Source organism: Gloeophyllum trabeum (genome assembly GCF_000344685.1).
Source record: "Gloeophyllum trabeum ATCC 11539 unplaced genomic scaffold GLOTRscaffold_00001, whole genome shotgun sequence".
In the NCBI taxonomy this organism is placed as follows: domain Eukaryota; kingdom Fungi; phylum Basidiomycota; class Agaricomycetes; order Gloeophyllales; family Gloeophyllaceae; genus Gloeophyllum; species Gloeophyllum trabeum.
Window position 1 is genome coordinate 1734630 of NW_006920410.1, and position 24679 is coordinate 1759308.

At 53.4% G+C, this 24679-nt stretch overlaps 12 protein-coding genes across 12 annotated transcripts; 7 read left to right on the top strand and 5 right to left on the bottom strand.

Annotated features, from left to right (window-relative positions):
- Positions 1-164: 164 nt before the first annotated feature.
- Positions 165-1313, top strand: GLOTRDRAFT_68163 (uncharacterized protein; the record flags this gene model as incomplete). Its single annotated transcript, XM_007862702.1, has 4 exons — positions 165-603; positions 655-711; positions 767-1017; positions 1074-1313. The coding sequence occupies 4 exons, from the start codon at positions 165-167 to the stop codon at positions 1311-1313; spliced, it is 987 nt and encodes a 328-aa protein (XP_007860893.1).
- On the bottom strand, positions 955-2804 carry GLOTRDRAFT_68165 (t-SNARE). The gene is made up of 7 exons (XM_007862703.1): positions 2532-2804; positions 2424-2470; positions 2079-2367; positions 1832-2025; positions 1527-1778; positions 1074-1470; positions 955-1017 (listed from the first exon to the last, which is right to left on the bottom strand). The coding sequence occupies exons 1-6, from the start codon at positions 2740-2742 to the stop codon at positions 1444-1446; spliced, it is 1020 nt and encodes a 339-aa protein (XP_007860894.1). The 5' UTR covers positions 2743-2804; the 3' UTR covers positions 955-1017; positions 1074-1443.
- Positions 2805-2944: 140 nt separating this feature from the next.
- Positions 2945-4803, top strand: GLOTRDRAFT_97648 (glycerol-3-phosphate dehydrogenase). Its single transcript, XM_007862704.1, has 8 exons — positions 2945-3462; positions 3518-3674; positions 3739-3763; positions 3821-3917; positions 3973-4085; positions 4145-4422; positions 4501-4522; positions 4602-4803. Exons 1-8 carry the CDS (start codon positions 3173-3175, stop codon positions 4724-4726), a joined length of 1107 nt encoding a protein of 368 aa, XP_007860895.1. The 5' UTR covers positions 2945-3172; the 3' UTR covers positions 4727-4803.
- Positions 4804-5089: 286 nt separating this feature from the next.
- GLOTRDRAFT_124253 (uncharacterized protein) lies at positions 5090-7304 on the top strand (the record flags this gene model as incomplete). The annotated part of the gene is made up of 6 exons (XM_007863391.1): positions 5090-5186; positions 5262-5339; positions 5394-6447; positions 6508-6679; positions 6734-7075; positions 7128-7304. 6 exons carry the CDS (start codon positions 5090-5092, stop codon positions 7302-7304), a joined length of 1920 nt encoding a protein of 639 aa, XP_007861582.1.
- A 578-nt stretch (positions 7305-7882) lies between these two features.
- Positions 7883-10576, bottom strand: GLOTRDRAFT_89991 (uncharacterized protein; the record flags this gene model as incomplete). Its single annotated transcript, XM_007863392.1, has 11 exons — positions 7883-7942; positions 7983-8281; positions 8367-8570; positions 8624-8895; positions 8953-9139; positions 9202-9340; positions 9393-9544; positions 9648-9842; positions 9899-10186; positions 10246-10312; positions 10370-10576. The coding sequence occupies 11 exons, from the start codon at positions 10574-10576 to the stop codon at positions 7883-7885; spliced, it is 2070 nt and encodes a 689-aa protein (XP_007861583.1).
- A 424-nt stretch (positions 10577-11000) lies between these two features.
- Positions 11001-11717, top strand: GLOTRDRAFT_89992 (Osmotin, thaumatin-like protein; the record flags this gene model as incomplete). The annotated part of the gene is made up of 4 exons (XM_007862705.1): positions 11001-11071; positions 11134-11409; positions 11471-11550; positions 11611-11717. 4 exons carry the CDS (start codon positions 11001-11003, stop codon positions 11715-11717), a joined length of 534 nt encoding a protein of 177 aa, XP_007860896.1.
- A 175-nt stretch (positions 11718-11892) lies between these two features.
- Positions 11893-12645, bottom strand: GLOTRDRAFT_89993 (membrane-associated proteins in eicosanoid and glutathione metabolism; the record flags this gene model as incomplete). Its single annotated transcript, XM_007862706.1, has 6 exons — positions 11893-11948; positions 12005-12047; positions 12105-12262; positions 12316-12378; positions 12433-12539; positions 12611-12645. The coding sequence occupies 6 exons, from the start codon at positions 12643-12645 to the stop codon at positions 11893-11895; spliced, it is 462 nt and encodes a 153-aa protein (XP_007860897.1).
- Positions 12646-13167: 522 nt separating this feature from the next.
- GLOTRDRAFT_124258 (glutamate-rich WD repeat containing) lies at positions 13168-14869 on the top strand (the record flags this gene model as incomplete). Its single annotated transcript, XM_007862707.1, has 4 exons — positions 13168-13351; positions 13414-13740; positions 13791-14481; positions 14539-14869. The coding sequence occupies 4 exons, from the start codon at positions 13168-13170 to the stop codon at positions 14867-14869; spliced, it is 1533 nt and encodes a 510-aa protein (XP_007860898.1).
- Positions 14870-15003: 134 nt separating this feature from the next.
- Positions 15004-16320, bottom strand: GLOTRDRAFT_124259 (proteasome activator pa28, REG alpha/beta subunit; the record flags this gene model as incomplete). The annotated part of the gene is made up of 10 exons (XM_007862708.1): positions 15004-15045; positions 15106-15219; positions 15280-15410; positions 15464-15481; positions 15533-15546; positions 15600-15608; positions 15664-15701; positions 15752-16059; positions 16115-16220; positions 16270-16320. The coding sequence occupies 10 exons, from the start codon at positions 16318-16320 to the stop codon at positions 15004-15006; spliced, it is 831 nt and encodes a 276-aa protein (XP_007860899.1).
- A 273-nt stretch (positions 16321-16593) lies between these two features.
- GLOTRDRAFT_102259 (uncharacterized protein) lies at positions 16594-18935 on the top strand (the record flags this gene model as incomplete). Its single annotated transcript, XM_007863372.1, has 9 exons — positions 16594-17083; positions 17133-17281; positions 17330-17621; positions 17679-17857; positions 17909-18133; positions 18206-18301; positions 18353-18516; positions 18581-18775; positions 18884-18935. The coding sequence occupies 9 exons, from the start codon at positions 16594-16596 to the stop codon at positions 18933-18935; spliced, it is 1842 nt and encodes a 613-aa protein (XP_007861563.1).
- Positions 18936-18967: 32 nt separating this feature from the next.
- Positions 18968-20536, top strand: GLOTRDRAFT_15237 (uncharacterized protein; the record flags this gene model as incomplete). The annotated part of the gene is made up of 7 exons (XM_007861930.1): positions 18968-19280; positions 19335-19494; positions 19531-19696; positions 19745-19896; positions 19952-20078; positions 20132-20168; positions 20220-20536. Coding segments are annotated over 7 exons (1272 nt in total), but the record flags the coding sequence as incomplete, so codon positions are not given.
- Positions 20363-23156, bottom strand: GLOTRDRAFT_108980 (uncharacterized protein). Its single transcript, XM_007862709.1, has 5 exons — positions 22808-23156; positions 22724-22755; positions 22423-22669; positions 22114-22365; positions 20363-22053 (listed from the first exon to the last, which is right to left on the bottom strand). Exons 1-5 carry the CDS (start codon positions 23118-23120, stop codon positions 20711-20713), a joined length of 2187 nt encoding a protein of 728 aa, XP_007860900.1. The 5' UTR covers positions 23121-23156; the 3' UTR covers positions 20363-20710.
- Positions 23157-24679: the final 1523 nt, after the last annotated feature.

Sequence of the window (24679 nt, forward strand, 5' to 3'; positions counted from 1 at the left end):
TTTCGGAAAGTCTGATCGCTACCGGCGGTACCAAAAATAGCCTTTCGCATTCTTTCATACCAGGCCTTGCGTTCGCCTCACTTTGCACTTGCGCCAGCTCTGTGCGTCAGCGCAGCTATACTCACGGCATATATTGGATACCGCGTCTACTAGGCTTCTTCACTATGAGCTCTCAGAAGTTAACGAAGAAACAGAAGAAAGCGATCGCTTTTCGCGAGCGGAAGGGCAAAGGCAAAGCTCAGGCGTCTCTAGACGATGGAAGCAACGACATCCCGGTTCAGGAGGACCAGGAACTCGCTAGCCTACAAGCTGCTGATGTGGAACGTGAGGAAAAGCATACGCGACACAAAGACGACCATCCAGCAGCAGCTGGCCCAGGCGGGGAACTGGTTGGCAAAGCTAGGAAAAGGAAACGCGAGCAAGACGCGGAAGGAAAATCAAAAGAAACAGAAGGCCAAGCAGAGCAAGAAGAAGGCGCCCAAACGCCGGCCAAGAAAAAGAGAAGGGCAAGCAAAGGCGTCGAAGAAGGCAAAGGAAAGGCGGAATCGGACGCCCAAGAGAAAGACCTGAAGAAAGAGAAGGCGAGATACATCCTGTTTGTCGGTCAGTAGTGTGTACGTTGGCCTCGTCCCGTGCGCTGTAACTGCTGTATAGGTAATCTCAAATATACCACCTCCTATGAAGCGATCCGAGAGCACTTCTCTGTCTGCGGTACATGCCCACAAATGCTTGGCTAAGATGATTTGCTCATACTCCATACCACTAGACCCCCCTCCAACCATCCGTCTGCTAACGCCCAAGTCCAAGAATGGTCCCCAGCCATCGACCGCGAAGTCCAAAGGATGCGCTTTCCTCGAGTTCCCAAGTAAGAACAGTCTCCAGCAGGCATTGAAGTTACACCATTCTACGCTCGATGGTCGCAAAATCAACGTCGAGCTCACGGCCGGCGGTGGGGGAAAGAGCGAGCAGCGCCTGAATAAGTTGAAGCAGCGAAACAAGGAGTTGGAAGCTCAGAGAGTAAGCCTCAACGAAAATCTATCCTTACCCGCACTGACTTTCTGTCTCTACCGTAGAAGAAAAGGCTAGAGAAGAAGAAAACTGACCAGACCGAAGCTCCCGCAGATGAATCGGCGCAAGGCGCGCGGTTTTCCTCCACGTCGGGTGTTGGAGATGCACCGGGCAGTACACGCACATGGACAGTAGGCGACGATGCCGGGGACAGGAAAAAGCGTAAGCGGGGCAGTAAGCAGAAGAGTGGTGCCAAGCGACCCAGCTTCCTGGCCACCGGAGTCAATGCTATCCCAGTCGGATGACAGTTCCACCTCATGTTTCCCTCGGCTTGGACAGAGATCTACACAGTGCAGCCAAATCAGACGATACTATATCCGGGATATAATGGTATACAAAAGTCTGGTGAACTGTAGGTCCAGCCTTGACAGTCCGTTATGATACAAGAATGAATATCAAAAACTACGGATACTCGCGGTGAGCCAACGATGAACAGGCGCGGATCGCTGAGGACTCACGAATACTATCAGAACCCCGAATATTTTGAGCATTAGCCATCGATTGCTGGATATGCTAGCATAATACTTCAGCAATTCTCGCTGAGCACCGCTGACGTTTGAGGCAATGTCTACAGTATCCGCGTCAATGCGTTGGACGGTTTCTCGTTGCTCCGCGACCATTTGAGCTAGCTGAGTAAAGATTTGGCCTAGTTCAGCAATGGTTGCTTCCACAGTCTCGATGGCTGTCGACCGTTGCTGGATGTAGGTATCCTATGGGAGGCCGCATAAGCTTAAGCGAAAGGGAGAGCGGGCGGCAGTCATACCTGCTGCTCCACCAACTGCATCTGCATGAACGCTCCTCCGTCATTTTGTCCTCCCATGCCTTCCTCCGCCGAGCCCAAGTCCAAAGCAAGAAGGTCGCCATTCTGGTGGGCCCGGCCTTTGCCCTTCATGCTCGACCGGCCTAAACTGCCGTCTCCCATGGGGTCTGGTTGCCGGTTTCCGAATAATAATGAATCTGTCGCAGACGGTCAACGGGATGAGCCACAGCGTCCATAGTAGAGATCCTACTTGAAGGGGCTGGATTGGCCGCCGCTGCTGTTGCATGCGTAAACTGTTCCTGTCTGTCTCGCGACTCCTTCATATTCTGCGTCCGAATCTCCAGGACGTCCTTGAACGTCATGCTAGTGTTTGCAAGCTTGCTCTGCAGGAGCATGACAACATTGTTGTTGTGCTCCTCGACTTGCTTCGCTGCTGGAGATTTCGCTGCCTGCCCTTGTCTTTGCTTCACGTATGATTGCAGCGACGCTATCTGCCTATTGATGTTCGCAATGTCTTGTTTGATGATATGGGTCAATTCCTGTAGTCGATGGTAGATCAGGTAATGTCGCAGGGCACCATGCGTAAACGACTCACACTAATCTCGACCGGCCGATCATCAAAGAGGGTCTTCCTCTTAGCCACTCCAGTACACGCATTCAGGTCAACACCTGCCGGGCCGATGTACATGCTGCTGCGACTCACATTGCGCGAGTTTCCCTAGCTTGACGGTCGTACTCGAGATATCCTTCCCAATAGCAGCAGCCATCCTCGAAAACTCGCTCTTGTCCCCCCGCTTCGCATTTCCGTTCAGCAGGCGCTGCTTCGCCTCCGCATTCCTGGACGGCAGGGAGGATCTATTGCGTATGGACTCTACGCACGCGCGGAATTCGTTTGTGCGGTCCTGGACGGGCATGGCGTTAAGAATCTAGGCGCCAGATTTTGTATTGATTAAGGGTAGTTAGAGTACAAGTGAAGTGTTGTGAACGAAGCGGTAAGGTACGGCGGCAAGGGTGTCCCAGTAATGCTGCGTTGGAGGTCCTACCTCAGAGCCACGTGACCCATACACGTCTGCATTTAGCAACTCCACGGGCGCTAACGAACCTAAATACAAGACTTCGCAGCCTCCTCTACCACGACCATTACAACTATTCGCGTACTCTATTGGTATCTAGACTTTGCTCTTCAGGCGTTGCATGCTCCGGAGGGCACTTCGCTCTTTCACAGGGCCGACCGTCCACTCCCTCTACTTCCGCACTAATCCGTTCATCCATCGATTCTCTCGCAGGTTAACGCGGAACGCCAATCTAGCAACTCGCGTGTTCCCCCATAATCCTAACCTCACAATGCCCGTTGCCGATGGAGCTCACCCAAAATGCAAAGTTCTCGTCCTGGGCGCAGGGAACTTTGGGAGCTGTCTCGCCGATCACTTAGGGGACTCAGAACACGAAGTCTTCCTGTGGTCCCGTTCCGCGGAACTTGTCGCAAAGTTTAACGAGACGCACCGCAATCCTGAATGTCTGCAAGATCACGTCTTTCCTGAGACTATCAAGGCCATAGGTCCCGAGTTGCCCTCAGCAGACGTCATCAAGAATATGGACGTGTTGCTTTTCGCCATCCCGACGGAGGGTGTAAGGTAGCTCCAGAAGTCACTCTTTGTGGCCTTGCTTTGTGATGTTTACGCTGTGCAGAGCAACTCTCACAGATTTACGACCCAGGTTAGACGAGGAACAGCTGCCGCTGTTAATATTCGTCAACAAAGGTATTGAGATTGCTACGCGCTCCCTGACTCTGGAGATCATCGCGGACACTTGCGGGATCAAGATCGCCACAGTCGCAACGTTCATCGTGGGTGCAACATTCTGGCTCGATCCTCGAGATAATAACCTACCTTGGTGTATATTAATGCCAGTCAGGGCCTTCGTTCGCGAAAGAAAGTGAGAAGCACGTTCGGGCCATATTCCGGTAATCTGCGAATTGAGACCATACGACAGTTGTCCGCCGACAGCCTACATCTGTCTCAGTGGCCTCTTTGTCGGAGTCACATGCCGAGAAGGCGTCTCGAGTGTTCCATCAGCCTTGGTTCAGATGGTAAGCGCACATTCAGCATTACATTGAATCCAAAGCCTATAGTCCATCACCGAAGTTACACTGGAGGGGATCCTGTCGGGATTGAGCTGGCCGGAGCACTGAAGAACGTATATGCCATCGCTACCGGCGTATCTGACGGCCTCGGCTTCGAGAACAATACGAGAGCCAGTGAGTCCATTCTTTCAGTTCAGTTCTCCATTATTCCGGTAGATCATGATATGATTCAGTGCTTATTACACGGTGCCTATCCGAGATGACCAGGATAGGCGCGGCATACGGAGCATCACCCCTCACGTTCCTGTCGCTAGCCGGCGTGGGCGACCTATTCCTCACGTGCAGTTCACCGACTAGTCGAAACTACACGGTTGGCTACCGGCTGGGAAAGGGGGAAAAGCTAGAGGACATAATACGGACTCTCGGGAGCGTGGCCGAGGGCGTTACCACGACAAAAGCACTCAGGAAAGTGATTGACGAGCTGGGGGTGGATGCGCCGATTGCAACAGCGGTGAGTGCTCGCGACGCCGTCGGGCAAGCGTGACGCAGATCCGGTCGTCATCATCAAAGCTGACCAACGAGTAATCAGGTGTATGGGATACTGTACGAAGGTGAGCCGAAAAATTCCGGAAGTGTTATTTTCAAGCCATCGATTAGTGGCTTACCGTACGGCGCCGGTTCTTCTATCAGGCAAAGATCTGCAGGGTACGGTTCGAGGCCTCATGAGTCTCCCGCCCTTGCGGGAACTCGACCTGCCTGCGCAGGCTGGAGGGCCTGTGAAGCGGCTGATGCAGAAATTAGGCTTGAGCGCGTAGAATACACATCGTAGTTGGATCTCACAGGAAGCACCTGATTATAATTATGGATCGGATTTACCTCCGGAGATGTCGGAATGGGCGGGCCCGAGAGCAATCACCGGCGGCAGCGACCTTCCAAATGGAGGAGTAAGCCTTCGGCATAGCCGGGGCAGATAATATTACGTAATCGATCGCTAAGAGATCTTTCCACGCAAATTTCTTGGGCGAGTGGCTGGAACTTGCGGATTGGCCAACGAACAAAAGTCATTACCGGTTCTCTGAATTCCTATCGCTTTCTCTCGTCCTCCACGCCGCCTGTCTCCTGTTTCTCGAGGGCTTTGCTTTACTCTGCACATTCTAGCCGCTTCAGTTCTCTGGATAATGGTCTCCCCGCTCTGGAAGGCTTGCTCGGAGGGTGACCTCGAAAACGTCCTCGAATTCCTTAAATCCGCCTCTAGCATCGATATCGAGATCAAAGGTACGTGTGGGCGTCCATAATATGCTCGAGAAATAAATTGTGAGTCTCAATATATTCTCTGCTCATTGCGAACAGATCATACCGGAGCAACGCCTCTCATTGAAGCCGTCAAAAATGGTCACACGGAGATTGTTAGGATTCTCCTTGATCGAGGTGGGTTTGAATGGTCGTTCCATGCGCGAGTATATCTTTAACGCATCTCCGTAGGCGCCGATCCGTCAAACGCGTCGAGCCACGGTTTACCTGAGCAGTTTACCACCGACGAGACCATCTTGGAACTGATCAAGAATGCGCAAAATAAACTCACTCAAAATGCTCCCGTGCCTCCCGAGTATCCTCAGGACCCTAATGCTGAGACCGCTAAGCAGTACTACCCTCCTCCTCCAGGACCCTACTATTATCCCGGCATGCACCCCGTCCCGCCACTGCCCGAGGGCGCTTTGGCATACTATCCGCCAATGCCTCCCCAGTCTGCGCCAGGTGAATCTCCCACTGGCAACGGAAACAATCTTCCGCCCCCGGAGATCGCACGGATGATTCCTTGCAGATATTACCCCGCCTGCCGTTACGGTGCTTCTTGTATGTTTGCTCATCCGCAAGGCCCGTACTACCAAGGTCCGCCAGCGCAGTATCCCGCTCCTTACGATCCCACGATGCACTATCCTTCCAATTATTATGTAGTTCCCCCTTCGTTCCCCCCTCCCAACGGTGCTCCCATGAGCCCTACGTCGCCGCAAGCAGGGCCACAACCAAATCCACCTCATCCTTCTATGGGCCACGGTAGGTCGAGCTCTGAGCTTATATCTCCGGTGCAAGGCCACTTCAGTCCCCCGAGTATGCCACCACCGATGCCCTATGGTGCCGTCTCTCCTCTATCTCCTGCTTATCCCCACCCCGGAGCCGTGCCCATCCCTGTGTCTATTCCGCCGCTACCTCCTCTCAATCATTCTGTACCACCACCGCATGGAGCTCAGTCTCCTCCTGCTATGTATCAAAATGCTCCGCCCAACGGCTCCTTTGCTGTCCGTCCTGATGCTGTAGCTTTCCCTCCGCACCAAATCCCCCCGCCGCACCCAGTGGGTGAGCAGAACGGCGGGCCGAAATCTCCTACAATGCCTCCCCAGGCGGACGGATATCCGCAACCTCCCGTACACCGTGAAGGCATGTCCCATCACCGTCGGGGAAGCTTGCGCAAGCCGTCCTTCGGCGGAAGCCGGAAACCACCGTGTTTGTTCTTCCCATCCGGTAGGTGCAGAAATGGGTAAGTTGGTTCCACTGTATCATAGCCGTCAGTCTCCATAATGCATTTTTCGTATCGCAGGGACGAATGTCGTTTCCCGCACGTCCTTCCTGATAGTACTGGGTTCCAACAAAACTACCCTCACTTCCCAGGACCTCTGCCGAGAGGCCCTCCCAGGCCTCGTCACCTTTCTAATGCCGCCAATGGCGTCGGAAGTATCGAGGCGAAGATGGCGGATATGACCGTTCGCGACGTGAGTGACAGTTCTAGCCCTTGTATCGACTCTGCCTCTGATCACAACACATAGGATGCAATCAATCACCATGCACGTTCACAGTCAACAGTTGAGCCCCTCAATCGTGGGCGACCGCTGAACGGGGCCAGGGGAGGAGCCCCGCCAGGACCCATACCTCGAGTCGAACGGCGAGTTGGCTTAAAACAACGGCTGCCTAGCGCGGATGAATTCCCTGCTCTTGCAGGAGCCACGACGCCCCCGAAGCAGAGCCCCGGACTGAATGGCCACAACGGCCTTAATGGTCCTACCGCTGCGCAAGTGTTGCAAGCTCCTCCTCCCGCTCGGAAGGACACTCCCCGGGAGTCGCTATCCAGCAACTCGTCGGAGAGAGGGGGATCCGTGAAGTCTGACAAGGTACAGTGCTAGGGTGCCGTCCTTGTGGTATAGCCTGACTGATTGTTCATAGGACTCTAAGCCTGCCGAAGTCAATGGGAACGCAACTGACGTTGTCAATGGCATCGTTAACGGCATTTCTCATGACTCGCCAGCCAAAAAGCTTCCTGTTTCCTTTGCTGCTGCGGCTACCGCCAGTCCAGTGTCAGCTGCCCACGATGCCTCCAAGGAGGTCAGCGTCTCTGCGTGATAGCCTGGGCTGTCTGTCGCTTGGTATTGATCTCGCTCTTACCTTTATTCTTGCTGCGACTCCGCGCTCCGCACATCCTCGCGTATATCTACTCCTATCGCATATCTTGCTTCCCTGGTTTCCTCCGCACTTCACCTGGACTCTGCTTTGCCGTCCATCCAACATCTGCATCTCATCGCCATTCACGTACCGTGTGCAATTTCTCTTGGTTCATATGAGCGCCTCCTAGATCTTGGTTTACTTACTGTTTGTCTGCCTATTGCCACTCACTGCAAGCATTTATCCCTGCACAGTACATCTCGATATTATGTGTCATTATACCTCTCACATGTGCCGTATTATGCTGTTCTACCAAGAGTCATCCCCTTTCACAGGTCTTTTCCTCTGTGACCCTCGCTATCATGAGCGCGTCCATGACTGTAGATTTCGCATTTCAACGCCCTTCCCGGAGACGATTTCACCGATGACGTGCGCAGCCGCTGAGCCTGAATCTCGCAAAGAGGCTACGACCCGATTGATGCTGCCCTTGTCAACGACGAGGACCATGCCGATCCCGTTATTGAAGGTGCGGCACATCTCTAGCGGTTCAATATTTCCTTGCTGCATGACAAACTGGAAAACCGGGGGCAGTGGCCACGCTGAAGCGTCAATATAGCATCCACAGTTATCTGGAAGGACCCGGGGAATATTTTCAATGAAGCCGCCTCCCGTGATATGTGACATGGCTTTGATGAGGCCCTGCTGCGCAGCTGGGAGGACTTGCTTGATGTAAATCCTCGTCGGCTCCAGCAAGGCACGGCCTAGCGTAATGTCGTTCTGCCAGGGGCATGGTGACGAATAGGTCAGTCCTGCCAGGGATATCGTCTTTCGGACTAGAGAAAAGCCGTTCGAATGCAGTCCTGACGAAGCCAGGCCAAGAAGGACGTCGCCGGGTTTGATATCTGGCTGGGGTAGCAGGAGGCTTCGTTCCACTGCACCTACAGCGAAGCCAGCCAGGTCATAGTCACCTAAGAAGCTCAGCGTTGAGAAAAATAAAGAAAGGGAGGACTGCATACGACCGACCTTCCTGGTACATGCCAGGCATTTCTGCCGTCTCGCCACCGATAAGAGCGCACCCGGCCTGCCGGCAGCCCTCCGCGATACCCTTCACGACGTCGGCAGCTGTAGGGACATCCAACTTGCTGCATCCGTAGTAATCCAGGAAGTATAACGGCTCCGCTCCTTGCACTAACAAGTCATTTACGGACATGGCGACAAGGTCGATGCCTGCCGCCTTCAATGTCAATATGAATTGGGTATCGATTGACTGTGAGACTCACCAACGAGGTCATGAATGCCGGTCTCGATCGCAATTTTTAGCTTCGTGCCCACACCGTCGGTGCCGCTAACAAGGATGGGATCTTTGTAGCCGGCTGCTTTGAGATCGAAGACGCCTCCGAAGCCCCCGATCTCTGCGTCGGCGCCTGGCCGACGCGTGGAGCGGACGAATGGCTTTATCTTGTCAACGAGGGCATTGCCCGCGTCAACTGACACGCCCGCCTGAGCGTATGTCAAGCCTTTTGGCGTGCTATCGCTTTGGGAGCTCAAGGCACTATCCACCTACCATGAGACTCCATTGATGCATGCCGGCTCGGGGAAACAGGCTCACCGATGTGCGATGTCCCTCCTGAAAGTCTTACCTTCGAAATTGACGCTCTCCACGCCGACATACACCGCGTGCAGCGCCTCGCGCAAGGTAGGCGCGTACGCCGATACGGCAATCACCCGGCCGCCGGAGGTTACTATGCCCTCGCCGTCCTTCGCCTGGGTAGTCCCGGCATGGAAAACAACCGTATCTGACGGGATCGGAACGGATTACGCCGAGTCCTGCGCGTGAGTGGGGGAAGATGAGACTGACTCGAAGGCACGTCGCCGACGACGATGCGTTTTCCTTTTGCGTAATCTCCTGGGTAGCCTTGCGAGGCGAGGACAACGGATACGGCGAACCCTGGGCATACGCCGATCGTGACCGAGTCCAGGCGGTGCTCTGCGCACGCCTGGTCGCGTTTGGGTCAGCCGGTGCTCGGGATGTCCCGGAAGCAAACGTACCAGAAGGACGGCTGCAAGGTCGGTGTCTTGACTAAGGAGGAGCATTAGTGCTTCGGTCTCGGGGTCACCGAACCTGACATTGTATTCAAGGACTCTGGGCCCTGCCTCAGTCAACATGAAGCCGGTGAACAGCATGCCGACAAATGGGAAACCTAAAGTAGAACAGATTAGAACGTGCAAGATGCACCTAAAGCGCCGGCATGCCTTCTTTCCGCATCCCATCAATGGTGGGTTTTAAAGTCTCCTTCATGATACGTTCCATGACGGAGGATGTGGCGACGGGCGCGGGAGCATATGCTCCCATACCACCGGTATTTGGTCCCGTGTCGCCTTCACCGATGCGCTTGTGGTCTTGTGCCGCTGGCAAAGGGACGATGGTGTAGCCATCTGAGAACGCCAGGACTGATATCTCTGGTCCGGTCAGCAGTTCTTCAACGACGACCTCGTCTCCTGCAAAAAAATTTTATTGGGGCTTCGAGCGAGCCACCCAGCAGACACCGACGAACCTGCTTTCCCGAACACACTGCTGACCATGATATCCTTCAGACCGGCGACCGCATCGTCCACCGTTTCTGGTATCAGAACGCCCTTACCAGCAGCCAGTCCGCTAGCTTTGAGTACTACGCGGTGGCCGCATGTCTTGACATATTCAATGGCGTTCTCGACTTGTGACGCAGGGAACACTTTGTACGCAGCGGTGGGGATAGAGTGTCTAGCCATGAAATCTTTGGCAAAGGCCTTGGATCCCTCCATGCGTGCTGCTAGCGCGCTGGGGCCGAATACGGGGATGCCGACTGCATTCAATTATATATCATTTGTTGAGTACACTTGGTCCTACACGTATGGGAGTCACCTTTACGGAAATACGACTCGACGCCATCGACAAGGGGTTGTTCTGGTCCTGGGACCACCAAGCTCACCTGAGAGCGCAGGTCACTTCACACTGCGAAGATCGGGTCCTGCAGGAAGACTCGGACCTGGTTTTCAACTGCAAACTTGACCAGCGCCGCAAAATCCGAGGACGAAATGTCCACGTTGGCGGTCTTGGGACATTGCGATGTTCCGCCGTTTCCTGGACAGACGAAGATGTCTTGTACGAGTTGCGACTGCGAGAGTTTCCAGGCCAGCGCATGTTCCCTCCCGCCGCTGCCCAGTATAAGAATACGCAAAGCTGAGGCAGACATCGTAGCACAAAGGCAACCCTTCGAGACCGTCCGACGCGATAAAGAGATAAAATCGAGATAGAAATTTAAGAAATGAAATCTCGATCACTGTGGGACCCCGGGTACCGCCACTTCGGGCTTCTGGCGCGCATCAGCGTGATTGAACGCGGTGCAGCCAACTCTGTCCTGCGACGTTGCCCAGAGAACTGGAAATGGCTTTGTTCTTACGTTAGACGGTCATCAGGAATCCCCCCAGCTGACTGCTCATGCGTTCAGATATTACAGACTGGGCCGTCGTGCCCGCATGAACCCTATTCATTCTTACTGCTCTGACGTCGGTCTGGTTGAGATGCCCGTATAACAAGGAGGCGCTGCAGGACGGGTCGCCTCAAGGCCTGTTGTAGTTCCCCTACATCCCGGCCCACCAGTTGTCGTCAAATCAGCCATGTTCACTCAGGTTTCCGTCCTTGCGGTCGCCGCCGTCGCAGGCGCAGGCGTCATCCGCCAGATCCCAGCGTAAGTCAACAACGAGCGCCCCATACAGTACAGTTGTTTCTAATCCCCTTCTTTGCGCACAGAACGACCGTGACCCTCACCAACGACTGCGGTTACCAAGTGGACCCGGCCTTCTTCCCCCAGGTCTTAGAGGGAAGCACCTCCACCGGCGGATTCCCTCTCGCTGCGGGAGCCAGTCAGACTGTCACGCTCCCCAGCGACTGGAGTGGACGTCTCTGGGGACGCACCGGCTGCAACGCTGCAGGCGTGTGCGCTACCGGTAGCTGCCCCTCCGGTGGAGAGAACTGCACCTCGCCCGCTCCCACTGGACCGACACTGGCCCAATTCACGATTAACGGGTGGATATTTCTGAATGTTTGTCTCTGGATATACCCATGTCTGACCACTGGCTCTGGACAGGTATGCCGGCTACGACTATTTCAACCCGACTTCAGATGATAATTTCAACATTCCGCTGACTATCGAGCCCGGGACTGGATGTGAGTCTCTCCGGGCTGTTAGTAATCTGTGAGAGTTTCGTGCTGATATTGGCATTCTAGGCTCCATCGCTCCGGTAGGGTGTACTGATGCAAACGGCGATGGCAATGGCTGCGGGGCTACAAGCGCCTGCCCCACCGGCACTGACTATACCATCGTATTTTGTTGAGCGTTAGCTATGGTATGACTTTACGACTCTGACAACAGGACATTGTCGCGAAAATGAAATCCAGCTGTATTATTTCGAGAGCTGTATATACCTCCCCACGTGAAGAATAGTGGTGCAAATGTGATAAAATAAATAGCATGAACAGTATTATTGTAACATAATATTAAGCTCTTCATTAGAGGCCCGCCACTAAGTACTCTACCGTCGTATACGCGGCACTGAACAAAAGGCCTAGGAATCGACCATCAGCCTATAGTCAAAGAACTCATAGCAGAACAGGTTCGTACCTAGCTGCGCTAAGTAGAATAAGGCTCCACCGCTGGTATTGCGCTGGAATAAAAAGTGTAAGTCTTTCGTAAGAACCTAAAGACTCAGGGCGTGGCGTACCCTCTCTGGGTCACCGGTCGCATATCCAATTGTGTACAGGACCCGGGCAAAGGACCACGCTCCGCAGAGGGACGCCGCAAGAATAGGCCGCTTCAGGCCCACGAGGATGGTACTGATCAGAACTATAGGCAGTTGTTCCAGGGTATTCTGGTGGGCGCCTGCATTCAGATTAGGGCGCAAATTAAGCTGTAGGTGGTAGCTAGGAGCTCACGCTGAGCGCAGTTGAAGCGATGCGCTTCCTTAGACGCTTGTGCCTCCGCTTTTTCAGCATAGACTGCAGCACGCGGCGGTCAGCTCACAACTCATCCCAGCTCGTAACATTACATACGCTGGGGATACGGGATGCGTGCAGCTTTCCTAGCAAAGCCGGCTTTGTACGATTGCCATGTCAAGAGACATACGTTCGAGAATATAGCGGCTGCAACGTAGGAGATGCTACAAGCGGCGGGTCAGCATCAGGCGAAGAGTCCAGAAAATTGTGCAGGAGAACAAGTAGAACTACTGACCCTTGGGGGACGACGATCGTGCTATAACCAGACATTGTGAATATCGATCAATACTGAAAGGAAGCTTGTGTACTAGTAACTGGGGCGGTGGATATGACCGGAGCGTACGATATGCAAACAGTTATATACTTTACGGAGAGGCAGAGCCATTGCCTAACAAGCTATGGCCGCGCAGGCATGTCCGGGACGCGTCATGCGCTTTTGACGTGGATACGCGTACTCATATACCGGTAAGTCGGGATTACGGTGACGTGTAAATAGAGACTGCATCTGCGGACGGGAGTCAAAGTTGACGTTGCCGTTCAAGACGGAACAGCGCAGCACCGGTGAATGACTCTGTGCGCTTTGGACGCACGCGTACGCCGCTAGCCCGGCACCTTCTCAGGTTTTAACTTCTTAGCGTCGTTTTCCTTATAGCAGCCGTGGGAACTTCAGGAGCTTCCGATCGCGATCGCAAGTGCGCAATGTGGCTGTGCGAGCACACGTGCCTGAGATCTTTGCTTCGCGATTCCCTTCCTGTCCAAAAATTTCGAAGCCATTACAGAGTCCCAATCAGCATGTCCAAGCGTACGGTTACCGAGGTCACGGCAGCCTCTACGAGCAGCAGCGAGCCGTACTCAAAAGTCGCCGTGAATGGGGATAAGCGGAAACATGAAGGGGCCGACGAGATGGGCGAGTTCGAGGATGCCTGGGAGGACGAGATCGAGAGCGATGAGGATGCGGTGGATGGCGGTGAAGATGGTATATCCTGTTTTCCATCTATCCACGGAATCTGCTCAGAGTATAGACCTGATTTTCTAAAGGTATGGACGTCGACCAGGTCATGCCCGCCATAGAGGACACCGAGGACCAGCCTGCCCCTGCGAAAGACGTTTACATTCCGGGAACGCATGTCTTGGGAGAAGACGAAGTTCTGGAACCGGATGACTCTGTCTACGAGATGCGGCATAGCTTGAAAGTTTACTGGCCATGTCTTTCCTTCGATGTGCTACGGGATAATTTGGGCGACGAACGGCAGCGGTACCCTGCTACTGCTTACATTGTGTCGGGCACTCAGGCGGATACGGCAAAAAATAACGAAGTGGTGGTGTACAAGTTGAGCTCATTGCATCGGACACAGAAGGATGAAGGTATGTAGTGATTTGTGGGAAGAAATCCCAGATCTCATCCTCCACCACAGAAGACTCGGACGATGAGAATGACGACGATGAGGATCTAGATGAAGACCCTGTACTAGAGTTCCGCACTATCCCACATCATGGCGGCGTGAACCGAGTGCGAGCGCAGCCGTTACCTCCGTCAACACCCCTCCCTCCAGTCTCTCAGCCATACTACACTGCAACATGGGCCGAGACGGGCAAGGTTCACGTATGGGACATTCGCCCGCTCATCGAATCATTGGATACGCCTGGTTATACCATTGACAAGTCACGCTCGCACACGCCGGCGTATACTGTCAATTCGCACGGCCGCGCGGAGGGCTTTGCCATGGACTGGGCGTCGAGTGGGAGCGGGAGCTCCGGCCTGCGACTTTTGACTGGCGACGTCCAGTCCAAGATATACCTCACGACAGTGACTCCGTCCGGGTTCAACACGTTCGCACAGCCATTTACCTCTCATACGTCCAGCGTGGAAGATCTTCAATGGAGTCCGTCAGAGCCTACCGTCTTCGCGTCCTGTTCCGCAGACCAGAGCGTGCAGATCTGGGATGTAAGGAGTAAAGGAAGGAAGAGTATTGCTGGGATCGAGGCTGCGCACGAAAGTGACGTTAATGTGATCAGTTGGAACCGGAGCACAAGCTACCTACTACTCAGCGGTGGAGATGAGGGCGGCATAAAAGTGTGGGATCTGAGAAATGTGCAAAAGAAAGGGTAGGTCTCAAGGATATTTTGAGCCGCTTCGCCATGCTCACGAGTTTGGTCTCGTAGGTCATCCACTCCGGCACCTAGTCCAGTTGCTTCCTTCTCATGGCACAAAGCCCCCATAACGTCAATCGAATGGCACCCCACCGAGGACTCCATTTTCGCCGCCTCGGGAGCTGACGACCAGGTCACGTTGTGGGACCTCGCCGTCGAGCAAGATGACGAGCAAGATATGGACACAACCGAAAACCAAAGCAGGGAAGTACCCCCGCAACTCCTATTCGTGCATCAAGGACAGAGGGACGTGAAGGAGGTCCACTGGCATCCGCAGATACCAGGCGCCGTTATTAGTACAGCATTGGATGGATTCAATATCTTCAAGACAATCTCTGTATGATGACGGGTGGCTATTATATACGACTGAGCAGCGGTCCGAATCTAACAGAGGGAATTCCAAAATGATAATGAACTCCAAGGATAAGAGGAGGAAACAGCCCTACTCGTTAAGATCTAGGGTGAGCCGTCGGTCCTCTAGTATAACCCGCTGGAGTTATTTCCCTTCGGCGACCGTAGCTGCACAGAGCGTAAGTCTCGGAGACGGGGGAAATCAGTGGATGTATAAGACTGTTTTACCTTAGCGATATTCTTGTGGATAATGTCGGTCAATACTGCGTATATGTTCCGGACATCTAATAAGTCCTGGCGAGCGCAGTATAGTTGTTTATCATCGTGCTCCTTCAGCGCCAGCTACGGGGTAGGGAGAAAGGTGAGTGACATTCTCGCGGGTAATTAACACTCGCAGCATACCGAGTAATCCTGCACATTGGGATATTTAATGAGCTTCGAGCAGATCTTCGCGCGGTCGAGGTAGTCTCGCCGAGCGTTGTCGCGCAGGTTGTAAGCGCTCTGTTGCGAGCGGTGAAGCTCTTGTAGGACCTCTGTGTACGCCAGGGATAAATGACTGACACACTGTGGACCTAGACGAAGATACCTTCTTGGATTTGCACGCCTTCGGGGAGAGAGGATCAGCATGGGCGGCAGACATAGTGGGACGGCATACCGAAGTTGTCACCGCTGAGTTGACGTAAGTCACAACGTTCATGCAAGAGACAGTACATATGACGCACTCTTCGATCCTGAAAAACGTCGTATTGAGCAATGGCTTCGACACGGTATGATAGGACGACTCACTGGGGCATATTCAGATTGACCCACAACTTCACTTTGTCCTAAGACAAAGGGGTCAAGTGGGAGGAAGAAACACTGCAGGGAGTCATACCACATATTCAGCCAATTCTTCGCACTCTTTCTTGAGTATAGCATGAAGTTTGCCGATATGCTGGTTCGTTAGCACGAGATTGGGATACCTGGCGTATTCAGTGTCGTTCGCGGAGACGCCGTTGGAGGCGGAGGTATCTTCGTTGACGCGTTTCCGTTTCTTAGCCTCGTGCTCTTGAGATGTGGAAGGAGTGGGATAGACGGTAGTATCAGTGAAGGTTGCTGCGTGAGACGGATGGAATGGGGATTCCAAGGACGCAGTCGAATCAATGAGTTTCTGAATTTCCCTGAACGTGTGGTTCGATATTCCTGAATATTCTATTAACAACATATACAATGAAAACATACAGTATCTGGAACGCACTGTCAGCGAAATGAAATGAACTCGCGATGTGGGTGGCACGCACTTTATTAGGGAAGGTTTGGAATATAATATCCTCGGCAGCTGCGGTCACCGCGTCTTGATATTCCTGCAGACCATGAACCATAGCAGTTAAATACCAGTTGTCTCTGTCTCACCTTGAGCCGCTTCTCTAGCTGTTTGTCAATTCCTCTCTGTTTTGCGGCCATGGCGTCGTGTCGGAAATGAGGACCACTCGAGTTTGAGATCGGTGGCTTTGGCGAGAAGCGCCGATGCGCGTGCCAATGGTCGCGTGGCCAATTGCCTCCAATTGCCGCCGGGAATCGCTTTGTGGCGACAACTCAAGCTCTAGCTTGCCTTCGCCACAGCCAGCCGAGTACTGAGCGCTGAGCAGACACGGTCAACTCGCAGACACATCGTCACATTCGTATCTCATACGTGTACTTACTCGGAACTGGTGAACGTTCCAGCTTGCTTTTGCCATGTCTGACGAGAACGATGTGGACGTGATCTCTACCATTACTGGTTACGACCTCGACCGTGTCCTGAACGGTTATAACCTACCGTCGACGTCCGCGCTCTCCAGTCAGCTTGGTATCTTGGGTATACCCTCCCTAGATCCTCGTCAAATATATGGAGATAAATGGGACGATGATGTGGTGGGTCCTGACCAAGGCGAAGACTTCGAGGATCAGGTCGACGAGGAGTTAGAGAATGAGGAGGATCAGGCCGACCAAGAGATGGAGAATGAAGAGAGTCCCCGTGAAGCCTCTGTCAAAGTAGAGGACGAACCAACCGAATCCATGCCAAAGAAGGAACGTCGCATCAGAGTGGTTCGGCGTCTCGTGGAACGGCCCAAGTCTGTCTACGAGAGGTTCCCTACGTATGAGAAGGACAAGATCCTGGATTTCACAGAGCTGTTCAAGGGTTACACTGTTCCCAGGTCTAGAGTTTCGAAGAGACCGTTTCAACGTACGTTCTCAGTAATGGTATTGTCACTTGATGGACTAAGAATGCCCAGTTGAACCTGTGTACCCTCGCAAGCGAGATGTACCACGACACTTCCTGCAATCCATAGTGGGTGATGCCGAGCGGCAGGCGGAGAATCAACGAGCAGATGAGGTTATAGCAGCTGGGAACATAGACTTCGATCTCCAGAATGCGCTCGAGGCAAGCATGTCTCATCGATGACCGTTCCTGAAGTCTTACAAAGCTTAGGGTCGTGTTAATACTGAAGCCCCCGTATCTCTATCCTTGCAAGATCGGTCATTCGACCTTGTTTTATTAGCAAACTGGGAGGATCAGATTGTATACGAGCCGGAGGAAGATATGGAGGAATCCGCCATTCATCGTCGGGAGTCACAGGCGGCTTTGACCACGAAAGTAAACAAGTCCCTGGAGTCAGGAGCGTGGACGCAAAGCATTATCTGGAGTCCTCGGGCCCCATTCCGAGACTTCACCCAATTAGAGGTCAATGAGGAAGATGCTGCACCTGAAGAGCGCCCGATAGGTGGGTGTGGCACGCATTGCACCAAACGTATTAGAGCTCACTAATATCATCTAGTAGCCGATCCACGACCTAGGAAACGTTTCAGGTCTGATCAAGTGCCTCGCGATAAGTTCAATCTCTCGAATGACCAATATTACGAGGTCTCCAAAGAGGGCCGAGGTCACCGTGTCAGACAGACCTTCGGACAACTCGTGGTGGAGCATGCTTATCCTGCACAGAAATTGCAACTGCCATTCGTCCGTATCTTTGCCCATTTATCTTCCATGTACTTATGTCTCTCCTTGCAGTACAAGACTCGTTTGTCAAAGCAGGAGGCTCGGTCATGGCATCGGCCTGCGCTGCAGTTTCCTTCCAATGTCGAGATTCACTTCACTAAAGTCCGCTCCGCAAAGAAGAAAAAAGATAAGGCCGGACGGAGCGTGGGTAAAGGTGGAAACGTCAGCGAGGGATTACATAGGACCAGTGATCTAAGCCTGAAGGATACGAGTAACTACGTCTTATGGGAGTTCTCGGTAAGTATCAGCTGCAAGATCTAGAGACGCGCTTTAGGACTGGATTCTTATCTAATCTCTGCTGAATCGTAGGAGGAGCATCCTCCCATCATGTCCAACTTTGGTATGGGAAGCATCCTCGTTAATTACTATCGCAAGAAGGATGAGAAAGATGAACATATACCGAAGGTCAGAATTATACGCCATTGTCTATAGTACCTACTAATGAGACTTTCGTAGTATGATCTGGGTGTCCCCTTCGTCCTAGAACCTCAAGACGAATCGCCGTTCATGAAGTTCGGTTACGTGTATCCTGGAGAAACAGTTCCAGCGCTTTACAACAATCTCATACGGGCTCCTCTGTTCAGGCAGAAGCCGCGTCCTACGGATTTCTTGGTCATTAGGCGAGTATGCTGGATAACCCTCCACACCTGTACACTGAGCTTATCGCATTTTTTCTCCCATCAGGAGCACCATAAGGGGCGAAACGCGATATTATATACGGGAGATGAAGAACCTCTTTGTCGTTGGGCAAACGTATCCCGTGACGGAGGTGCCCGGCCCCCACTCGCGAAAAATCACAAACACGATCAAGCATAGACTGCAGAACATTACATACAAGTTGTTATCGAAAAGTCATGAAGAAAGATTGAAAATATCGAGGCTGATGAAGTACTTCCCTGATCAAAACGAGCTTCAGATGAGACAGCGGCTAAAGGTACCGTGTGCTCTCTTACTCCGAGCGAGGCTAGTCCCTCATAATTTATACAGGAATTCATGGAGTATCACAGACGGGGACCTCATCAAGGCTTCTGGCGTTTGAAAACTGGCTGGCAAGTCCCATCCGAGGCCGATCAGCTTAAGATGGTGACTCCGGAACAAGTCGTTTTGTCTGAAAGCATGCAGGTCGGGCAACGGCATCTGCAAGATCTGGGTTATAGTCAGGCAGCTGAGGCGGAGAACGCAGACGAAGCACATCTCTCCGTCGAGCAGCAGTTAGCTCCGTGGATCACTACGAAGAATTTTTTGTTTGCAACTCAAGCTAAAGCCATGTTAAGGCTGCATGGAGAGGGGGACCCAACCGGAAGGGGAGAAGCCTTCAGTTTCATCCGGGTTTCAATGAAGGACATCTTTGTCAAGGCCGGTGAAGACTATGAACAAAAGCTTGGTGCGTTCCCACTTGCTAGTTCAATATGATTACGGCTGACCGCCTGTATGTTAGCGGAAGCGGAGGCACGCCCTAAATCCGCCCACAGATATAATGTGGCCGAACAGCAACTGATCTATAAGTCTGAGATTGAGCGGATATGGAGAGCACAGCACGACTCACTTAGTCGTCGCGACGAGCCGCAGCTGACCGATGAAGATGAAAAGCGCGAGGCGTCGCAGAAACCGCAGGAGCAATCCTTACAGCGGAGAGCTCTCGATCAGCAGTACCCAGGCATGTCAGCCGTGTCCCCCAAACAAGCCGGACCGTCTGCGGCCCCCTCGCCAGCATACAGCCGTGGGTCATCTGTGGATAGAGATCGAGAAATGAGCTACGGACCTGAAGGCGCGAAGCGGGTACTACGTATCAAACGTTTGGTAGGTCTTCACTGACACTTGGACCCAATGTTGTCTCACATCAAACAGGTGGATGGACATTGGCAAACAGAAATCGTCCGGGACCCGGCAGTAATCAGTGCCTATGTCCGCAGGCGGCAGATTATTGAAGAGGAGACTACCTTAGCCGACGCTCTTGCACCGACCGGTGATGCGGAAAAAGATGCAAGAGCTAAGAAGAGGTGCGTCCTCGTGTCGATTATGCTATTCACTGTCGCTGACTTCACATGCAATTAGGCTTGAGGAAGAGATCATGCGGATGAAGAAAAATCAAGAGCGGCGACTTCATCGGAAAAATGCGAAGATTGCGAAAGAAGGAGGTACGCCATTGCTGCTCAATAGGCCTGTCAAGCCAGATACGACGGTTTGTTTCCGCACACTTCGGACGATGAACCTTGTTGACGGTATCTATCTCAGAGACGCTGCGGTCATTGCGGTCAAATGGGTCATATGAGTAAGTGCACTGTGCTACTCAGCAGAAATCCACCCCTTAACTCCGCGACAGAAACCAACAGGAAGTGCCCTCGCTGGGCCGAGTTTAACTCTGGGGCTCCTCCTGCGACCCCTTCGGCGACTAGTCCCCCTGCCGGCTCCCCTCCTACCCCTAGTCTTGGCAACCTAGGGTTCAGCAAGAGCTCAGACTCCGTGTTCTCACCCACATTAGGTCCGTCGTCTCGTCCCGGGACTTCCTTCGGATTCCCAGTCGCCGTACCTTCACCACTTGCTACGAGCCCACCGCTGTCCGCGGTGAATGACTCTGACCTTCCACCCCCGACGACTGGGGGAGGGTCTGCACCAAAAATAAAACTGACCCTCAAGAAGACGTGACGTCCGGACTTCCATTACGTCTGATCATTGCTTTGATTCTGTAGCTTACAACATTGAACGATAAGACTGATGTAGCATAGCTAATATGGAATATTTAGTGTACATTATATTGCGAATGGCAAAGATAACAGCAACACAAGAATAACGAGTCAGCGACCGCTCAATAAGTTAGGCAGATGTCATCTCAACGTCCCTAGTAGACCGGGTGGCGATCCTATCGTAGTCTGTAGTCGAAGCAGAAGTCCGCTGCAGCTTTGACGTATCGAAACGCTTCTTGAAGTCGGCGTTGATAACGAGCAAAAGGTTCCGGATGAGCTCAGCGTGTCTTCGACGTTGTTCAGGAGTGATATCTTTAGAACTGCTCTCAAGTCGTATCCGGCCAATCTCCCGGGATAGTCTTTCGTCGAGCTCGGCGGAACGACTAGCCGATACGCCCGAGGCGATCGAATGAATGCCCGGCAAGGTGCGCGGCTGTTGAACAGGCGATGAATGGCCCGAGCTTGGCGTCGAGTCTCTCGGCGGGGGAGAACGAGGAGATGAATCGGGAGAGGGTGTGTCGCGGTACATGCGGTTGAGGGGCGGGAGTTTATATTTGCTGTCCCCTTCTTGAAGCAGAGGGTATAGCTTGGACGAGGGAGAAGACGACAACGACGAGGCCGTGAGTTTGGCGGGGGGACCGCGATGAACGGTCTTCGGTAACTTGGGCTCCATGGGCTCCGGCGGAGCCAAAGGCGGCCGGCCGTCATTCTGTAAGGGAATGATAGTCTGTCTGGAGGCCGTGCCGTAGTCCGCCTGCGAGAGACGAGGCACCAGGGGAGGCACGCGAGGAGCGCGTAGGCCCTCGTAGAAGATCGAGTTCTCAATAGATGATGGCATATGCGGAGGCGTAGACGAAGATGGCGTCGATGACAGGGAATGCGGCGAGTCGAGTTCGGCGGGCGACGCATTGATCTGCACGTATGGATTGCTTGAGTAACTCGAGATAGACCGTCGGGTGAGCGGGGGAGGCGCAGCGAACTCATCGGAAGGTGAATACGTAAGTGGCGCGTGCTGGACGTCCGAGTACAGTGATCCGTAGACCGTAGGTTGCACAGACGGGTGATTCGACCGCAGACCAGACGTGCTTGGATACGGCACAGACGAATACTGATGGTTGTTGTTGCTGCCTGCGGACGAGTACCCGTGTTCACCCGGATACGTAGCACCAGAGCCAGGCACGCCGGGCATACCTGCAAGACCCATTTCACTTAGACTTGCGGCATCGAACATTGAGTGCGTAGAGTAGTTACAAGCTTGCTGGCGATGCTGCATTTGCTGCTGCTGCTGCTGCTGCTGGCGCGGCACGGCACCCGCAGCGACATCGCGGCCGAGGGTAACGAGGAAGTCATTGACGGCAGCAAGTTCTTCGGGCGTCCGTATGTCAAAAGAGACGGAGCGAGGATTAAAATTATTCTGGTCGTGATGACCCAACCCCTGCGAATATGCGAGGCGATTGAGCCTATCGGCCATGTCTGACATTCGTCCAGATTAGCCTTAGTGCGTGAACTTTCAATGCACAAGACGGTGCGTACCAGGGTCATACGAAGGCGCAACACGCCGTTTCTTCATGTCAGTGAAGAAGTCCTCCATGGAATGGTCATATGATCTCTTGGCACCCGCACCCGCAGGCGCGGTCGTGCCGTCAGGCCTAAGGACCTCCCAGGTGGGCAGCTGGCTTTGCGGAAGCAATTCATGCGCCGATTGCGCGCCATAGTTGGACGCGATGTGTACTTGAGAAGGCAACATCTCAGGGGATGGCGTAGTTAGAGGGCCCCGACTCGACCCTGCGAGGGTAGATTAGCGGAGCGTACTTTGATGTCCGAAGACAGGCGGAATCTTACCGGAACCACTGATCGCAGTAGAATCAGACCCGGCTCGGGGAACATGGTTGCCGTTCTGATAGTGAGGTTGACGCTGGGAGAGACCGTACGGATTAGGCTTCGATATGTCACCCCGGACCCTTTGGCTGTACGACGGGTCAGCGACCGTAACTGCCTTCGAATGCTTGTGCTGGGCATGATGCTCTTCGGTGTGTATCTTCTCGTGCTTCTTCAGGTCCTGTGGTCTCTTGAATGATTTTTTGCAGATCTTTGTACCGATCAATAATTGAGCGCAAGGAGATAGAACGGAGATGTAACCCACCTCGCACGTGTGGGGCTTCAGCGGGGTGTGGACTAAGAACTGGTGTGAACTGGGCGCCGCAAAAATGAATGGAACAGAGCACACCTCGGACGTGGCTGGTGATATGGTCTCTCTTCGAGCAGGTGGTACCGCAATCCTTCCACTTGCACGTCAGGCAGAGATTGTTTGTGCTCTTGCGGCCGATGTGGTCGTTGCAGAGATGGTTGTACAAAGCCTCTGGGTCCGACATGACCTTGCCACACTCCTGCCAAAGACACCGGTGCCCCTCTGCCTCCTGAGCCTTGCTGTCCTCGATCCGCTGGGCATAGCCTGCGCCTTCGGACGAGCTGTGGCCATTGGATGGGGGAGACGCAGAGCGCTCTGCGTTGGAGGACGGCGGGGTGAGCGGCGGGCCCATGTTGCTGTAGGCGAGGCGGAGGGCAGACTCGAGATCGTGCAGCGGAACAAGCGATACTGGCAGGAGAGGCTCCGCCATCGCAGGGCGGTTTAAATAAGAAAGGCGCGATCTCTGGCTTGGCCTTGGCGCTGGGCAGACCAAGACGGGCACCCCGGACACTGTCCGCGTTTATCAACGCTGCCCTGCGCTCTCCCGTCCGCTCGCATCTCCTCCCGAAATTCGACCGCTCTTACTCTTGATGCTGCATTATTTATGGAACTCTCTCATTGCCCTGAGTATTCGCCGTATGCTGCTGGCCAGAAATACCACGACGCAGATACATCGTCTGCGCAGCAATGACTGCGCCCCGACGGCACTTGGGCTGCCGCGGGACAAGCCCGACAAGTACAGCTTCCGAAAGCAGGCTTGGACTGGTGCATCCGGGGTCTTGCAGGGCCTTGCAGTGCTGCCAAGCCTTGCCTGGACTTGGCTCTCAAAATGCCAAGCTGCTCGATTGCTGCTCGAACGGGACCTTTACCGTTACGTAATTTCTGTGGTTCTCCCGCGATGATCTCAGGAATCTGCATTCCTCTCGAATGAAAGAAATGATTTTGCTGCAGAATCACAACTAAACGCATATCATTTGAAGCGTACATGCCCAGCGTTGAGCTAGCTTGGATATCTGGCTGTTATTGCTACGACTGCTGCAAAGCAGCTGTGATACGATAGCCAGCGGCGTGCTGCACTGCGGAGCCGTATGATCACCGGGCCTCGTTGGTTTCTTCTTGGCGTATGTGATTGGGCAATGCTGCCAAGTATGCAAGTTCGCAAGTTCGGCTTTCCGCAGGTGCTCTGCTCTAGTGCGAGCGTGCGTCTTATCATCAGCCTCTTGACCGTGCTACGCCGGAAGACTCAGCATACACAGTAGAAGCCCAGTTCGGGTGTCATGGAGAGATCTTGCCACGATGCTGAGAGATTCAAGACTAAATAAAGAAATCCTATACGAGCTTACCGGCGCCCAAAGCGCCTTGATTGTTATGTGAGAGTCGCCTCGCGCTCGTCCAGTTTGTAATACCTTCTGCGGACCAGATATGAACTTCGGCCGGCCGCATTTACATAACCGTACGGAATAACATGTAGCCTATCCAGCGAATATGACGGCGCCGGGCGGAGGGTTACTCGCAACTTGGAATCATGGCGTGGGCTGTATAATAATACAGGGGAGCCACACAATGGCGGAGGAATCATCATTCACGAGGAAAATTAGAGTATCAAGGAACCCCATTTTCTATCTAGACAATCGCCCTCTCTCGGCCATCAGGCCGCTCGGACGTTTCGTAAATTCTGTAGAGTGCTTGAGGTTACGGGATTCTGCCAACGCCGTTGCTCCGCACCCGCTTCTATGTTAGGAGGTGGCAGGTCCCATTGCCACCTGCTACACTGCAGCTTAAACTCGCATAAGCTAGATGTACCGTTACAGACAAGTCCCACCGGCCAGGAGATCTGTATGTTCTTCTGTCTCCGCCATATGGTACAATTCAATGGAAGCCGGCGTGCTCGCCTCTGCTGAAAGTTCCGTA

Coding starts and splice junctions, on each gene's coding strand:
- GLOTRDRAFT_68165 (XM_007862703.1), bottom strand. CDS start 2,742: ATGCCCGTCCAGGACCGCACAAACGAATTCCGCGCGTGCGTAGAGTCC. Junction 2,471..2,531: donor GCTAGGGAAACTCGCGCAAT/GTGAGTCGCAGC, acceptor CGTGTACTGGAG/TGGCTAAGAGGAAGACCCTC. Junction 1,779..1,831: donor TGCAGTTGGTGGAGCAGCAG/GTATGACTGCCG, acceptor GGCCTCCCATAG/GATACCTACATCCAGCAACG.
- GLOTRDRAFT_97648 (XM_007862704.1), top strand. CDS start 3,173: ATGCCCGTTGCCGATGGAGCTCACCCAAAATGCAAAGTTCTCGTCCTG. Junction 3,675..3,738: donor CCACAGTCGCAACGTTCATC/GTGGGTGCAACA, acceptor TATTAATGCCAG/TCAGGGCCTTCGTTCGCGAA. Junction 4,423..4,500: donor ATGCGCCGATTGCAACAGCG/GTGAGTGCTCGC, acceptor ACGAGTAATCAG/GTGTATGGGATACTGTACGA.
- GLOTRDRAFT_108980 (XM_007862709.1), bottom strand. CDS start 23,120: ATGGGCCCGCCGCTCACCCCGCCGTCCTCCAACGCAGAGCGCTCTGCG. Junction 22,670..22,723: donor TGAAGCCCCACACGTGCGAG/GTGGGTTACATC, acceptor ATCGGTACAAAG/ATCTGCAAAAAATCATTCAA. Junction 22,366..22,422: donor TACTGCGATCAGTGGTTCCG/GTAAGATTCCGC, acceptor CTACCCTCGCAG/GGTCGAGTCGGGGCCCTCTA.